This window comes from Scyliorhinus canicula, chromosome 7 (assembly GCF_902713615.1).
Source record: "Scyliorhinus canicula chromosome 7, sScyCan1.1, whole genome shotgun sequence".
Classification (NCBI taxonomy): domain Eukaryota; kingdom Metazoa; phylum Chordata; class Chondrichthyes; order Carcharhiniformes; family Scyliorhinidae; genus Scyliorhinus; species Scyliorhinus canicula.
The window spans coordinates 183,573,827-183,591,102 of NC_052152.1; the positions used below are offsets into that span (position 1 = coordinate 183,573,827).

The 17,276-nt window shown below is 44.7% G+C and overlaps 1 protein-coding gene across 4 annotated transcripts in view; it reads right to left on the reverse strand.

The window, feature by feature from the left end:
* Positions 1 to 17,276, reverse strand: part of LOC119969607 (rho GTPase-activating protein 18) — a 169,199-nt gene that overhangs the window by 73,294 nt on the left and 78,629 nt on the right. For 3 of the 4 annotated variants that reach the window (XM_038803445.1, XM_038803442.1, XM_038803441.1), the window contains exon 1: positions 17,039 to 17,265. The exons of the other annotated variant lie outside the window; for it this stretch is intronic. In XM_038803445.1, coding sequence (XP_038659373.1) covers positions 17,039 to 17,163 — 125 coding nt within the window. In that variant the 5' untranslated portion in view covers positions 17,164 to 17,265. Of the gene's footprint in view, positions 1 to 17,038; positions 17,266 to 17,276 lie in introns of those variants that run through there. 4 annotated transcript variants of the gene reach the window in all.

Here is a 17,276-nt window from a genome sequence, read left to right on the forward strand (position 1 = left end):
TAATAACAGTATATATTTATGCAGCATCTTGAACATAATAAATCATTGCGAGATGCTTCATAGGAGTTTAATACCATGAAATATGACACCAAGGCACATGAGGAGATACCAGGTCAAATGGCCAAAAGCTTGGCCAAAGGGGAGGTTTTCAGGAGCATTTTAAAGGAGGAATGTTGGGTAAAGAGGCCGAAAGATGCAATCAAGACCTTGCAAAATCAAGACCCCCAGGGACATTGCAGCTGGGCCCTTAAAACAGGAATCCGCATTGTGTGCTTTGCAGTTTGGGTCCCAAGTTCAAGTGGTTGCACTTCAGGTTCTCAGTTTCAATTTGTAGAGATAGATGCGCCCCTTGGACAGACTGGTAGGCTGAATACATAGGGGCTTTGAAATAACCACCGGCAGTCTACTCTCACAGATCAGTGGAAGTATTAACCCATAAACCCTGACAGTGGCATTAGCACAAGGGATAGGTCTGATGAAAGCAAAATACTGCAGATGCTGGAGCTCTAAAATAAAATCAAAGTGCCGGAAAAAGTCAGCAGGTCTGGTAGTATCTGTGGAGAGAGGAACAGAGTTAATGCTTCAGATCCATGCCATACAAGTCTTACAGAAATGTGATGGGTTTTAGGCTGTTGAAGGGGAGGGAGGAGGGGGCAGAGGTCAGAGGTAACATAAGGAAGATCAGGGATGGGTTAGAGGGTAGAGGTGATTGAATACCAAAGATGCGATGGGACAAAAGGCAAATGGAGTGATAATGGTTGTAGCAAGGAAGCAAAGCAAAGCCTAGGTCCAGAGTAGGTGTGAATAGCAGAATAAAGGTCAGCTCAGCCTGAAAGCAAAGTCAGGATAAAAACTGGCACTTGGCAAAAGAAAATCAAAATGGAGCAAAAGCCCATGATCTGAAGTTGAGCTCAGTATGGGGTCCAAAGTCGCCAGCCCACCCTGCAGCCATAAAGCATTGCAGGTGGGTTTGGTGGGGCCAGTGTGGGACTTCTGCCCCTCACTGGGGAGGAAGTCATCCCCGAGGAGCTGCCGGCCAATTGCACTTGCCAGTAGCTCCATCAGTCCTGGCAGCGCTAAGCACGCATCATGGATGCTGCCAGGACTGCAAGCAGGCTCAAAGAGGCGGATCATAGTTAAGCCCAAAGTCTTGGGAAGCAGGGTTTGGCCAGGTCCGGGGGGGGGGGGGGGGGGGGGGGGGCTGCTCTGTCTTAGGCGGGCTGACTGCAATTGGCAAAGGGCAGTCCTGTAAGATAAAAACCCGCCCATCCCCTTTCCTTCGTATGCTTTGAAGATTTAAAAAATATATATATATAATCGGGCTGTCCACTCCCATCCAACTCCCCATGGGACAGCATATTATCCGGATCAATTGGCTTGGTAACAGGATCAAAGACGACCCTTATTTATTCATTTTAAATATGGTGGGGAGGCTGCTGATTTCAGCACTTGCCAACTCTCCATATTATGGAGGTAAACAGGAGGGTGATGTGATGGTCATCCACCCTGCTCTATGTGCCCACCCACCATAAACATGCCCAGTGGGGCACATAAAATGCAGCCTTGACACTGCAGTTGCTCATGCTCCCTGTCCTGTGGGACAATTAAACACAGCCAAGTGCACTTGTCAAAAGATATATTCAGTTCCATAAGAAAATTCCTGTACCAGCCTCCCCGGACAGGCGCCAGAATGTGGCGACTAGGGGCTTTTCACAGTAACTTCATTGAAGCCTACTCGTGACAATAAGCGATAAAAAAAGAATTACCATACCTTTCACCTGTTCTACATGTAAATTATTCTCATCAAAACAAGTATGTCATTATTCAAGTGATACAATGCAGATATCACAATCATATTTCTAGAAAACGATAACAAAATAATCAAATAACCAATGCAAATATGTTTAAAACTCAGCTGGACACACATTACAATTGGAGCATTAACAAGGTTTTCACAATGACTCGGCAGTTTGAAAAGTCAAGTTCACAAGAGTCAACAGCCAACCTGCACTGATTGTATCATTAACATGGAAGGGGCAAAACAATCCAATCTCGCGGGGGCAGGGGGGGGGGGGGGGGGGGGGGGGGGGGGGTGGAAATTGAACAGCTGAGACCCCGGGCGGTATTCTCCGCTCCCGATAAAAATCGGGATGGCCGTCGTGAAATCGGCCGAGCTTCACGATGGCCCGATACGGCCCCGCTCCCGAGCTATTCACGTCCTGGAAATGGGCTAGGAGCGGGGCCGCGGGTGTCGCGCGTCAAATGACGCAAAAAGGCTGCGACTCCCGAATGGCGCAACAATGACGCCGCTCCGCGTCGTAAGAAGGCGTGAGCGGCCCCTCTTCTCCTTCTCCCCCCCCCTTCTCCCCCCACTCCCTCTCCCTCTCCCCCCTTCCCCCCCCCACCCCCTTCCCCCCTTCTCCTTACCCCTTCCCCTTCTCCCCCCACCCCCCCACTCCCTCCTCCCTCCTCCCTCCTCCCTCTCCCTCCCCCTTCTCCCTCCCTCCCCCCTTCTCCCTCCCTCCCCCCCTTCTCCCTCACTCCCCCCCCTTCTCCCTCACTCCCCCCCCTTCTCCCTCCCTCCACCCCCTTCTCCCTCCCTCCACCCCCTTCTCCCTCCCTCCACCCCCTTCTCCCTCCCTCCACCCCCTTCTCCCTCCCTCCACCCCCTTCTCCCTCCCTCCACCCCCTTCTCCCTCTTCTCCCTCCCTCCCCCCCTCATCCCCCCGCCTTCCCCCTCCCCCCACTGTTCGCTGCGTTCTCCGGGATGCCAGCCCCGGTTTGCTCACAGTCCAGCGGTCCGCTCACCTCCTCGTCAGCCAGTCAAGCAGGTGTGTCAGCTGGCGTACTCAACTTGCGTGCCGACGTCGGGACTTCAGCCCTACTGGGCCGGAGAATAGCGGGAGGCCGGTTTTGGCCATTTCGGGCAATTTGACGGGGTTATTCGCGGGAAAGGCAGTCGTAAAAATTTGCGCGTTGGGGAGAATAGCGGGAGCGTGTCGCACCGGCGTTGCGGGAAAAAACAGCGCATCCCGCTATTCTCCGTACCAGCGTGGGTTCGGAGAATTCCGCCCCCCAGCTCCTAAGCTTTATTAAAAATGAGCAACTGTGTACATCAAGTGAGAATAAGGTCATGTTGCACTATGATGTTCTGCGTTTAATAATCGTGCTAATGCTCAATGACCAAGACCTCAAACATTTCTAGGTACTATCCATTCTGTACCAAGAATTCAAAAGGCTCGATCTTCCTCGGATTTTTCGGCAAAGAGGATTTTAGGACTATAACAGCAATCAGGTGCACCACCAGCATAGGCATGCTCCCTGATTAGGCCTTCCACCTGCAGCTCATAAGACACACTGTTATTGTGCTATCTTATCATCCTACCACCTCAAAAAAAACTTAAATCAACTCCAAATGGTGCAAGAAGATAACCCCACACAGGTTTTCCTGTGTGTTGGTCAACACAGTGACAGTGGTTAGCACTGCTGCCTCACAGCACCAGGGCTCAATTCCGACCTTGGGTATCTGTCTGTATGAAGTTTGTACATTCTCCCCGTGTCTGCATGGGTTTCCTCCAGGAGTTCCAGTTTCTGCCACAGTCCAAATGTGTGCAGCTTAGGTGGATTGGCCATGATAAATTGCCCCTTTAAGGTTAGGTGGGGTTTTGGGGATAGAGCGGGTGTGCTTTAGTAGGTGCTCTTTCAGAGGGTCAATGCAGACTTGATAGGCTGAATGTCCACTTTCTGCAATGTAGGGATTCTACAAGGGAGAGTTCAGCCACCTCAACCTTCTACAAATTATAGCAGTGAGTGTTTGACAACAAAGATCACAGGTCAATGAAAGTCTTAATGTACAGAACAATTAACTTCACCACACTCCTGTACTACAGTGAGGCCTGGTATGGGTGGCAGTGATACATAGAGCACTAGAGAAATTCCATCAGCAATGCCTCCAGCACATCCTTTGGATTCAATGGGAGGACCATTGAACAAATGCTACTGTCCTTCATGATGCCAACTCCACAAACATTCAACAAAACTCCTGAAAAATCTACTTCAATGGACTAGTCACTATGCCCAAGTAGCTGAAAACTACCTTCCTACCAACCTTGTTTCCTTAACAATCAAATGGTCAACATTCTGGGGAGGACAATAAAAACAATTCAAAGACACTCTGACATTCCCCGTGGAGTGCAGCAGTATTGATATTAATGACTGGGTGGAGTTTGCTACCAATGATTCAAAATAGCAACAATTTGTCCATCAAGCTGCATCATGTTTTGAGTCAACATGTCTTAATGATGAGCCAGTGCGTGCGGCAGTAGACAAGTAAAGAAAGGAAGGCAAATCCTGAACTTTGGATCCCACTGCCTTGTTGCATATCTGGCCCCATAAACCCAAAGATATCCAGGCCAAGAATTGATATGTTCAGTCACATGTAGACCCATGGCAGAAACACGTGACCCCGAGTAGACATCATCCTTGAATCAAGGGGCAGCTTATGATGACAGGAAAGTCTGCCATGCTGTCCTTATGTCACACAGATTCGTGCACGCCCCAGAACTAGAAAAAGGCTGCAAGACCAAGCTCTAAAATTAGGTAAGTAACACTCACTCTGCAGGCCAAGCGTGGATGCAATATAATTCTGCAGCTCTGTATGGTTGTAAGAAGTCTTGTAATGAATAGCAACATTACAAGTACAGATAGATGTGATCAAATACTGTATCAATTGAACACTTTATTACTTTGGGTCCTGGGGCAAATTTTGCAGTGAATTAATGTTGATTGCATGCCTCAACCTAGCGATTTTATCCATTAACTAATCTAATTCTCCTGTTCAGCGGCCCAAACCCAGCACACAATTATTGCCACATACCAGCCTCCCAGAGTCAAACACCCAAGCACAGGTGAGAATCTTGTTGCAAGTCGAGTAAGGTTATATTGATTAATCTGGCCCCGAAAAAGTCACTGGGGTCAGTAACAGGTGGGCCACAGAGAGAATTGCCTACCATTTGTACCCGAGTATTTGTTCAGATGCACAAGCCACAAGTTTAAATTCAGGTGTCTGTGGACCTTTTGACAATGTAATCAGTTATAATCTTGCAAATATTCAAAGTGCAATATTTTGTTGCTGTAATTCAATCTGTAGTTGAAGGAGAACTCTTTAAAAATGCAACTGGATGGTTCAGCCAAAGTACAAACAGGCTAAACCCATCATGAGGGAAGAAACTGGAGTTCATTGATCTTAAAAGGTAAATAGTGATAAGGCTGGCTGGGATTTCAATTTCACCTGGAAAATAATAATTTCACATGAAAGTTATTGATTTCAATTAGTAACAAGCAAATTGGGACAGTGTAATGTTTCCACTGTTCGTATTAAATTTACATCATATTCCAGTTACTACTTGACAATTACAGAGCATAAAATAATAAAATGAGAGCGCCAACACACTGGTTACCATGCAAACAATTTGGCTAATGCCTCATCATCCTTTGCAAGCCCACAACTTGGGACATCACTTCTACATAAACAAGAGATGCATTGCAAGCATTAACATACAACAGAGAATAGCTGTCAAAAAAAATTTTTCTTTGAATTTTTTTTCCCAATTAAGGGGCAATTTAGCGTGGCCAATCCACCCACACTGCACATCTTTGGCTTGTGAGGGCGAGGCCCACAGACACGGGAAGAATGTGCAAACTCCACACGGACAGTGACCCAGGGCAGAGATCGAACCCAGGTCCTCGGCGCCGTCAGGCAGCAGTGCTAACCTCTGCGCCACCGGCCGCCATAGCTCTTGTCATTATGTGTACCAACATCATAGGTGCATTCTTAAGGTTTTTTTTAATACTTCTGAGTTTATCAATGTTTTAACTCATCAAAAATTTAAATATAGCCTCCACTCAAATCAGTAGCCCACTGGGCAGTATCTGACACCCATTAGGATCTGTTTTTTTCTTAAAAGCAAGAATTAAAATAGCGTATTTTATAGCAAGCAGCTTCATCAGTTTTTAAATTGACTTCACCAACGCAACAAAATTTGCTTACTTCATTTTACTCAAGTAGAGAATCAGGTCGCATTACCCAAGATTGGAAATTAGTTACAGGAATATTTGCCGTGCCAGGAAAGTTCAGTATTCTACTGGATTGTTTAGTCAAACTACAAATGTGTAATAAGTAATGTACATAAGTTAATGAATAAAACTTCTGTAAAGTACAGACTTTCATTTCCATTTTAACTCCAGAAGCTTTGTGTCCAGGTATTTTCATGCAGAGATGTTGTTTCTCTGCTACCTTGCTATAGTTGCCCAAAGATCATAAGAACATAAGAACTAGGAGGAGGAGCAGGCCATCTGGCCCCTCGAGCCTGCTCCGCCATTCAGTGAGATCATGGCTGATCTTTTGTGGACTCAGCTCCACTTTCCGGCCTGAACACCATAACCCTTAATTTCTTTATCTTAAAAACATTGAATGACGGAGCCTCTACTGCTTCACTGGGCAAGGAATTCCATAGATTCACAACCCTTTGGGTGAAGAAATTCCTCCTCAACTCAGTCCTAAATCTACTTCCCCTTATTTTGAGGCCATGCCCCCTAGTTCTGCTTTCACCCACCAGCGGAAACAACCTGCCCGCATCTATCCTATCTATTCCCTTCATAATTTTATATGTTTCTATAAGATCACCCCTCATCCTTCTAAATTTCAACGAGTACAGTCCCAGTCTACTCAACGTCTCTTCGTAATCCAACCCCTTCAGCTCTGGGATTAACCTAGTGAATCTCCTCTGCACACCCTCCAGTGCCAGTACGTCCTTTCTCAATTAAGGAGACCAAAACTGAACACAATACTCCAGGCGTGGCCTCACTAACACCTTATACAATTGCAGCATAACCTCCCTAGTCTTAAACTCCATCCCTCTAGCAATGAAGGACAACATTCTATTTGCCTTCTTAATCACCTGTTGCACCTGTAAACCAACATTTTGCGACTCATGCACTAGCACACCCAGGTCTCTCTGCACAGCAGGATGTTTTAATATTTTACCATTTAAATAATAATCCTGTTTGCTGTTATTCCTACCAAAATGGATAACCTCACATTTGTCAACATTGTATTCTATCTGCCAGACCCTAGCCCATCCACTTAACCTATCCAAATCCCTCTGCAGACTTCCAGTATCCTCTGCACTTTTCACTTTACCACTCATCTTAGTCTGCAAACTTGGACACATTGCCCTTGGTCCCCAACTCCAAATGATCTATGTAAATTGTGAACAACTGTGGGTCCAACACTGATCCCTGAGGGACACTACTAGCTACTGATTGCCAACCAGAGAAACACCCATTAATCCCCACTCTTTGCTTTCTATTAATTAACCAATCCTCTATCCATGCTACTACTTTACCCTTAATGCCATGCATCTTTATCTGATGCAGCAACCTTTTGTGTGGCACCTTGTCAAAGGCTTTCTGGAAATCCAGATATACCACATCCATTGGTTCCCCGTAATCTACTGCACTGGTAATGTCCTCAGAAAATTTCACTAAATTAGTGAGGCACGGCCTGCCCTTTATGAACCCATGCTGCGTCTGCCCAATTGGACAATTTCTATTCAGAAGCCTCGCTATTTCTTCCTTGATGGTAGATTCCAGCATCTTCCCTACTACCAAAGTTAAGCTCACTGGCCTATAATTACCCACTCTCTGCCTACTTCCTTTTTAAACAGTGGTGTCACGTTTGCTAATTTCCAATCCGCCGGGACCACCCCAGAGTCTAGTGAATTTTGGTAAATTATCACTAGTGCATCTGCAATTTCCCTAGCCATCTCTTTTAGCACTCTGGGATGCATTCCATCAGGGCCAGGAGACTTGTCTACCTTTAGCCCCATTAGCTTACCCATCACTACCTCCTTAGTGATAACAATCCTCTCAAGGTCCTCACCTGTCATAGCCTAATTTCTATCAGTCACTGGCATGTCATTTGTGTCTAGCATTGTGGATAGCCCAATCGCTTCACAGCTCCAGGGTCCCAGGTTTGATTCCGGCTTGGGTCACTGTCTGTGCGGAGTCTGCACATCCTCCCCGTGTGCGTGTGGGTTTCCTCCGGGTGCTCCGGTTTCCTCCCACAGTCCAAAGATGTGCATGTTAGGTGGATCGGACATGATAAATTGCCCTTAGTGTCCAAAATTGCCCTTAGTGTTGGGTGCGGTTACTGGGTTATGGGGATAGGGTGGAGGTGTTAAAGAGTAGGGTGCTCTTTCCAAGAGCCAGTGCAGACTCAATGGGCCAAATGGTCTCCTTCTGCACTGTAAATTCTATGAAAAAAACCTGTTCAGTTCCTCAGCCATTTCCTCATCTCCCATTATTAAAACTCCCTTCTCATCCCCTAAAGGACCAATATTTACCTTAGCCACTCTTTTTTGTTTTATATATTTGTAGAAAGTCTTACTATCTGTTTTTATATTCTGAGCAAGTTGACTCTCATAATCTATCTTACTCTTCTTTATAGCTTTTTTAGTAGCTTTCTGTTGCCCCCTAAAGATTTCCCAGTCCTCTAGTCTCCCACTAATCTTTGCCACTTTGTATGCTTTTTCCTTCAATTTGATACTCGCCCTTATTTCCTTAGATATCCACGGACAATTTTTACTCTTTCTACCATCCTTCCTTTTTGTTCGCATGATACAGGAAAAATAAATTCACATGGGTTAAAGGGGTCACGAGTTTCAATTCAGCATTTTCCCCTCAACAAATTTGGAAGTAAATGAACCGTCATTGCAACAGCATTTTCCTGGAGCTTGAACAAAAAAGTATCAACATTCATCCTCCCAAGATCATAGTGTCCAATAAACAAACATTTCTCAAGACAGAACAGTTGGTTGCCCACTCCAGAAATAATTCCAAAACTAAATGTAAAACAATTTACTAGAAACAATTTACTAGACGGTAGGCTATGGCAGAAAATAAGGAAGTATGGAATTGAAGGTGATTTAGCGGTTTGGATCAGTAATTGGCTAGCTGAAAGAAGACAGAGGGTGGTGGTTGATGGCAAATGTTCATCCTGGAGTTCAGTTACTAGTGGTGTACCGCAAGGATATGTTTTGGGGCCACTGCTGTTTGTCATTTTTATAAATGACCTGGAAGAGGGTGTAGAAGGATGGGTTAGTAAATTTGCAGATGACACGAAGGTCGGTGGAGTTGTGGATAGTGCTGAAGGATGTTGTAGGATACAGACGGACATAGATAAGCTGCAGAGCTGGGCTGAGAGGTGGAGAATGGAGTTTAATGCGGAAAAGTGTGAGGTGGTTCACTTTGGAAGGAGTAACAGGAATGCAGAGTACTGGGCTAATGGCAAGATTCTTGGTAGTGTAGATGAACAGAGAGATCTCGGCATCCAGGTACATAAGTCCCTGAAAGTTGCCACCCAGGTTAATAGGGCTGTTAAGAAGGCATATGGTGTGCTAGCCTTTATAAGCAGGGGGATTGAGTTTCGGAACCACAAGGTCATGCTGCAGCTGTACATAACTCTGGTGAGGCCGCACCTGGAGTACTGCGTGCAGTTCTGGTCACCACATTATAGGAAGGATGTGGAAGCTTTGGAAAGGGTTCAGAGGAGATTTACTAGGATGTTGCCTGGTATGGAGGAAAGGCTCCTCTTACGAGGAAAGGCTCAGGGAATTGAGGTTGTTTTCATTAGAGAGGAGAAGGCTGAGAGGTGACTTAATAGAGACATATAAGATAGTCAGAGGGTTAGATAGGGTGGACAGTGAGAGTCTTTTTCCTCGGATGGTGATGACCAACACGAGGGGACATAGCTTTAAATTGAGGGGTGATAGATATAGGACAGATGTCAGAGGCAGTTTCTTTACTCAGAGAGTAGTAGGGGTGTGGAACGCCCTGCCTGCAACAGTAGTAGACTCGCCAACTTTAAGGGCATTTAAGTGGTCACTGGATAGACATATGGATGAAAATGGAATAGTGTAGGTCAGATAGGCTTCAGATGGTTTCACAGGTCGGCGCAACATCAAGGGCCGAAGGGCCCGTACTGCGCTGTAGTGTTCTATGTTCTATGTTCTAAATAACAGTTGGTATATTGTGATCCACTTAAATTAAGGAGATTCCACATTCCCAGTCAACAAATTGTTAATGAATCAAATGGATGAAACCTTCATGTAATCATCTACATCATTTATGTCAAACTCGAGGGCAGCACGGTGGCCTAGTGGTTAGCACAACCGCCTCACGGCGCTGAGGTCCCAGGTTCGATCCCGGCTCTGGGTCACTGTCCGTGTGGAGTTTGCACATTCTCCGCCTGTCTGCGTGGGTTTCGCCCCCACAACCCAAAAATGTGCAGAGTAGGTGGATTGGCCACGCTAAATTGCCCCTTAATTGGAAAAAATAATTGGGTAATCTAAATTTAAAAAAAAAAATATATGTCAAACTCAAGGCCCGTGGGCCAAATCCGGCCCGCAGTGGAATTATCTTTGGCCCACGAGATAATATTTTTTTTTTTTTAAATTTAGATTAGCCAATTATTTTTTTCAATTAAGGGGCAATTTAGCGTGGCCAATCCACCTACTCTGCACATTTTTGGGCTGTGGGGGCGAAACCCACGCAGACACGGGGAGAACGTGCAAACTCCACACGGACAGTGACCCAGAGCCGGGATCGAACCTGGGACCTCAGCGCCGTGAGGCGGTTGTGCTAACCACTAGGCCACCGTGCTGCCCTAATAATATCTAATTACTATTAAAGCTGGCCCCAGCAATTGAAGCGCCTATGGCGTATGATATGGCTGATGCCGAGTTTATTCAGGTATCAGGTTTTCAGTGTTTATTCGGTTTCCTGGTTTATTTCCTGAATATCATTAATGAATAAATTTTTTTTCTATTAGAGCTGGTCCGCCGGTATATTGCCCCACCACCAATACTGCAAATCCCACAATACATTGCCAGTGCGTTGCTCGCGCTTGCCCCACTCTCTCATCAGCATCCTTATAACGCTAGTCATCTGTGGTCAACTTTTAGCTAGTCCTCACCCCAAAAATGGCTAAACGAAAGGTGGACTTAGAAAACAGGGGTTTTCAAGGCAGATGGGAGGCAGAGTATATGTTCGTGGATATAAAGGGCAAACCTGTTTGTCTTGTGTGCGGAGACGGTGTGGCTGTAATCAAAGAATATAACGTAAGACGACACTATGAAATGAAACACCACGACAAGTACAAGCATCTGGACAAGAAACAGAAGCTCCAGAAGGTAGAAGAGTTGAAAAGAAGTCTGGCGTCACAGCAGGCTATGGTCACAAAGGCCAAATCACAAAGTGAGGCTGCTGTAAAGGCTAGTTTTATTGTGGCAGCAGAGATCGCTAAATCAGCTCGGCCCTTTACCGAGGGAGAATCTGTTAAAAACTGCATGATTAAAGTTTGCGACGTCGTGTGTCCAGATAAAAGGCAAGCCTTTTCAAATGTGAGCCTGAGCAGAAACACCGTTGCCGACCGTGTACGTGAGCTTGCCACCAATCTACAACAACAGTTGGTGGGAAAGGGAAGTGATTTCATCGCATATTCCCTTGCTGTAGATGAGAGCAAGGACACTTCTGATACTGCCCAATTGTCAATTTTCATCCGTGGAGTGGATTCAAGTCTGTGTGTAACAGAGGAACTTTTGGGATTAAGATCAATGCATGGCACAACTACTGGAAAAGATCTCTTTGAAGAGGTATCCAGATGTGTAAATATAATGAGGCTGCCTTGGAATAAACTTGTGGGACTGACGACAGATGGAGCGCCCGCGATGTGCGGTCAAAAGAGTGGATTGGTGGGCAGAATCCGGGAGAAGATGCGGGAGGAAAACGGCGCAGGTGAGCTGACAGCTTATCACTGCATCATACACCAAGAATCGTTGTGTGGCAAAGCCTTGAAAATGGAACATATAATGAGCATCATAACACGAGCAGTTAACTTCATAAGAGCCAAAGGTTTAAATCACCGCGAGTTCAAGTCGTTTCTGGAGGAGTTAGGTTCAGAATATAATGATTTGCCTTATCACACAGAGGTGCGATGGCTAAGTGAAGGAAAAGTGCTGAAAAGATGTTTCGGGTTGCGTGAGGAGATCTGTCAGTTCATGGAAAGCAAAGGGAAAGACACAACAGAGCTCCGGGATAAAAAGTTGCTTTGTGAAGTGGCGTTTCTGTGTGACATCACGAGCCATCTCAACGCGCTCAACCTACAGCTTCAGGGGCGGGGCCATGTGATCACAGACATGTACGCTGCAGTGAGGGCTTTTAAAACTAAGCTGCGCCTGTGGGAGACGCAGATGCAGCAAGAAAACTTGAGCCATTTTCCGTGCTGCCAAATTATGAAAGAGCAGGTCTTTACCGCAGTGTTCCCACGTGCACAGTTTGCTGAAAAACTTAGCATACTTGGTGCCGACTTCACACGGCGATTTGCCGACTTTGAAGCCCAAAAAAACAGGTTTGAACTGCTCAGTAATCCATTTGCAGCTGACGTGGAAAGCGCACCAACCAATATACAAATGGAGCTGATTGAACTCCAATGTAGTGACACACTCAAGGCAAAGTATGACTCGGTGGGTGCTGCACAGTTTCTACGTTTCATCCCCAACACAATGCCTCAGCTGCGTAACCAAGCTGCTCAAATGCTCTCTATGTTTGGCAGCACATACCTGTGTGAACAACTGTTCTCTTTGATGAAGATAAACAAAACATCACACAGGAGTCGTCTTTCTGATGAACACCTTCACACAACCCTGAGGATTTCCTCAGCTCAGAGCCTGACTCCAAACATTGATGAACTTGCATCCAAGGTGAGATGTCAAGTATCTGGCTTAGACTAGTGTGAATCACAAAGTGTTGGCCTGTGGAAAAATGTTTTCATTAGAAATTACTCTGGAAAAGCTCCAGATAAAGCAATAAGAAATAAATGCAACTAATTTTTTTATTTATTTAATATTTAATGTTGTTTTTATAGGCAATAACCTAAGCTTTATTAGTTCCAGGTTCAATAAGTTCATTTCAATAAGTTTTGCAAAAAAACATTGAACCAGTCCGGCCCTCGACTTGTCCCGATTTTTAAATTTTGGCCCACGGTGTATTTGAGTTTGACACCCCTGATCTACATCTTTATTACGAAGAAGAAATGCTGACCAGAATTGAACAGATGGTGCTGTCGAGTACCACAGTCTGTACTAAGGGATAAAAGAAACAGTTCGGCGATCCTAATTTGTGTTCCAAAAGGGCGTTTGACTTCCGCAAAATTACAAACTTAGTAAAATAATTTTTAAAGCTCAAATACGGATTCAATTACTTGCATATTATTAAGACCCAGGAAGCCAAGTGACGAGGTGAGAGTTGGTTTTAATCAAGGTCACATAGGTCTGCCTGTGGCAGTGAACTATTGACACAGTATAGTCCTGGTGGGACAATCAAGATGCCGGTCCCTGCCCGGTCTTTATACAAGAGTTCTAATGAGGCCCAGCTGGGTGGACCTCTGCCCACTCAGCAGGGAAGCTCATACTTCACTAGTCCCTTGGGGAGATCAGTGAATTCCCATGAGTCTTGTGGGGGTTATTACACATACAAATAACATTCAGAGGTTGCTGTCAGCGTTAATAGCTTCCCAGCTTGGTATTCTTAGCCTTTTAAAATAATAATAATAAAATCCAAGCTATTGTTGTGTTTAAATCAACTTGATTCTGAAAGTGCATCAGAATATTAGCCCAGGTTTACCTCTCAAAACAATGGCAAGACTCAGGGCAAATGCCGTTATTTATGTGGAAATGGAAAGCAGCTTCAAGCACAGGACAGATGTATGGTTAAACTCTGTCATCAGCTTCACGAACATGACATCTTACTGCTTGCTTCATCATTGAAATGCACTGAAAAGGTACGAAGTTGTTGTATGTATGGTAAATGTGAACTTTAACTGTTAATGACATATGAAGGGTTGACAGAGAGGGATAATGAGGGCAATGTTATAGATCTGGTATACATGGACTTCAGTGCCACACAATAGACTTGTAAGCAAAGTTATAGTTCATGGAATAAAAGGGACAGTAGTGGCACAAAATTGGTGGTTAACCGATGTTCAGCTGGAGAAAAGTTTATGGTGGAGTTCCCCAGGGGACAGTGTTTGGACCCTTGCTTTTCCGGTTATAGATATAAATGTCCTAGACCTTTGTGTATGGGGCAGAATTCCAAAATTGCAGATTATACAAAGCTTGGTAGTGGTGAATTGTGAGGATAGTGTAGAACTTCAAAGGGGCATAGACAAGTTGGTGGAATGAGCAGAGGTGGCAGATTAAGTGATTTATTTTGATAGGAAGAACATGAAGAAACAATATAAACTAAGAGTACAGTTCTAATGAGGATGCAGGAGCAGACGAACCTGGTGTAGACATGCATAAGACATTAAAGGTGGTAGGACAGGACAGGTTAGAGTCAGAGGGCTACAGCAAAGAAAAGGCCCTTCAGCCCGTCGCATCTGTAGTGGTCAAAAACAGCCACCTAACTATTCTAATGGCATTTTCCAGCAGTTGGCCCATAGGCTTCTATTCATCGGCATTGTAAGTGCACTTCTAAATACTTCTTTAATATTAGTAGGGTCTGAGGTTGAGAGCATGATTAATAAAGCATACAGTATCCGAGGCAGAGTACACGAGCAAGGAGGTTATGTAGACTTTTATAAGGCATAGCTCAGCTGGAGTACTGCATCCATTTTGGCTCCAAACATTAGAAATAATAATGGGAAAGCGTTAGAGAGAGTGCAGAAAATGTTTACGAGAATGATTCCAGAGATGAGGAACTTCAGCTCTGAAGATCAATTGAAGAAATCAGGACTGTTGTTCTTGGAGAAAAGGCCAAGAGGAGATTTGATGGAGGTATTCAAAACAACGAGGGTTCTGGACAGAGTAGACAGGGAGAAACTACTCCAACTCATTAAAAGATTGAGAACAAGAGGGCACAGATTTAAAGCAATTAAGGGAAAAAAGCACTACGGGAAAAAAAACATTTCGCACAGCAAGGTTTGGAATGCATTACTCGCGTGTGTGGACGGCAGGTTCATTAACGTCATTCAAAAAGGAACTAAGACAGTTATCGTAAAAGGGATAATGTGCCGGATTATGGGGAGAAAGCGGGTGAACGGTGATGTGTTATCTGTGTTGGTCTAACCTCGACTGCAACTGGATGCAGTAAAACGAGAAATAGGCTTCCGACACAGGAGATGGTCCAACACTGTTTTATTGAACCTGTTGATTGCTGTACATAATCTGCTGTGGGTTGACACTTTATCAACCTAACGGATAACCTCCTACTGGCTTGACCAGACTAGCTCTCTATCACATGGTGATGATGTTCATTGGCCTGTGCACTGTGACTATCTCCCTGGCCTTGTCCTGTGAGAGAGAGGGAGCACCTTCATGCCCTATGGGCTTTATAGTGGTGGTGGTCCTGTCTGGTGATTGATTGTTCTGTATCGTGTGTGTTCATTGGTTATCCTGTGTGTCAATCACTGCCTGCTTGCATCTCATGATATACATGAGTGACAAACGGCTCATTCAGAAAGCCAGTGCAGGCATGATGGGTTAAATGATTTCCTTCTAAACTGCAACAATTACACGCAATCAACATTTCTACCAGAAGTGTGGAGTCGCATTCCTTCTGGTGTTGCAAGAGATTTTTTAAAATGTCAAATTGAAAATTAAGAAATTATTCTAACTTTTTCTTTCTGTTTCTTCTTGTCTCACTTAATCCAATTTTACATTCCCTTTATTTCTCTTTCTGTATCTGATTTGACAGTGAATTCACCCAGACTCATTAAAATGCCCTTTTCAGTCTTTGAGATTGGTTTGCCATTCTCATTGGGGGAGGGTAATTTAATAACCAGGTCAGTGTTCTTTGAGGTGGCATTAGCAGTGATTAAAGTTCACATAACAGGATGTACTTCAAGAAATCGTCATCCACCCATCAGCAAAGACATGTCAATCCAGGGTAGGCTTTAATCAACCTCTCTCAAATCCAGAAGGCTACTTTGGACCATCACCCTTCAGTTTTCACCCCTCAGCCTTGACGACCAGTCATGGAATGTTTGGAAGAACTGCAACAGGATTCCTCATAGAGGACCCCGCATCCAGAGGGTTAAAATCACCCCCATAAACAGTGGACAATCGCCAACCTCATCAGAAACTGCTATAATAGTTCTGTCGCCTTCTCCACTGTTGGAAGATTAAAGCATCCCCTACAGGAATTGCAGAGCTCCTAATCAGACCCTGGATCACATCTTCAAATATTGTTCTCAAAGGAGACGCACAGAAGCCTATCTACAAGATAGCTACGCTGTTATAGTCAAATCCTTGGTCTGGATAGCGGACTTAGATATTGATATTTGATTCATTTTTTACTACTACCATAGGGAAAGAAGTCCTTTGTGCTGCTTAATTCCACAATCTTTCAATATGGTGAGTTAGGGAGATACATGGTTGCTTGCCCCGTTCACTCAACTCTCAGATGCCTGGTTTCCCTCACTGTGTCTTAAAAACCCAAATGTGCCAGGACAAGTGTAACTAACTGGCAATGCCATCAAATGCCCACTCTAGCGGTCAAGTGCAACGGAAAACACTCCACTACTGAACAGCAGATAACACTGAACACATTCCCATTTGCATTGAAGCACTTGGAAAGCTGTGGGAACAAATAGCTTAGAAAAATTTTTATGCACATGATTTAAACTTCGTTCCATAAAAATCTGTAACAACGCCAAATAAAACAGAGACGGCTACCCTCCTTAAACAGGCAACGTTAAAGCTTTATATCTTCACCATGACTAAAGGATTCTTGACTTAATCCAGCTCCACACAAGAAGTTTCCAATTTGTTTAAATAATGGTGCTACAATCTGTGCTAAAACAGTGGATGGCCAAAAAGAAAAATCACATCTCTGGTGTCACCTCACCCACCCAAGATATATGAAGTATAAATTTACGATAGCAAAGTTACATTTTGAAATGCACAAAGAAAAATTATACCTTTGGGCAAATTTGGAACATGGGTAGCTGCGCACAGACGCCGGCATCGAATTCGCGTACAATTTGGGTCGGGGGATACGGGAATAAGTTTTTGAAACGACGCCTGTTGTCTGGTCGCTCTCCATCGCGACGACTGGCGAGTTTCCCCCTTTACAACGTCGTAAGACAAGCTGAAGGGAGCGACCTCGATAAAACGAGAGACCGTCAGCACACAGCAGCTCCCTTTCGTGAAGACTAA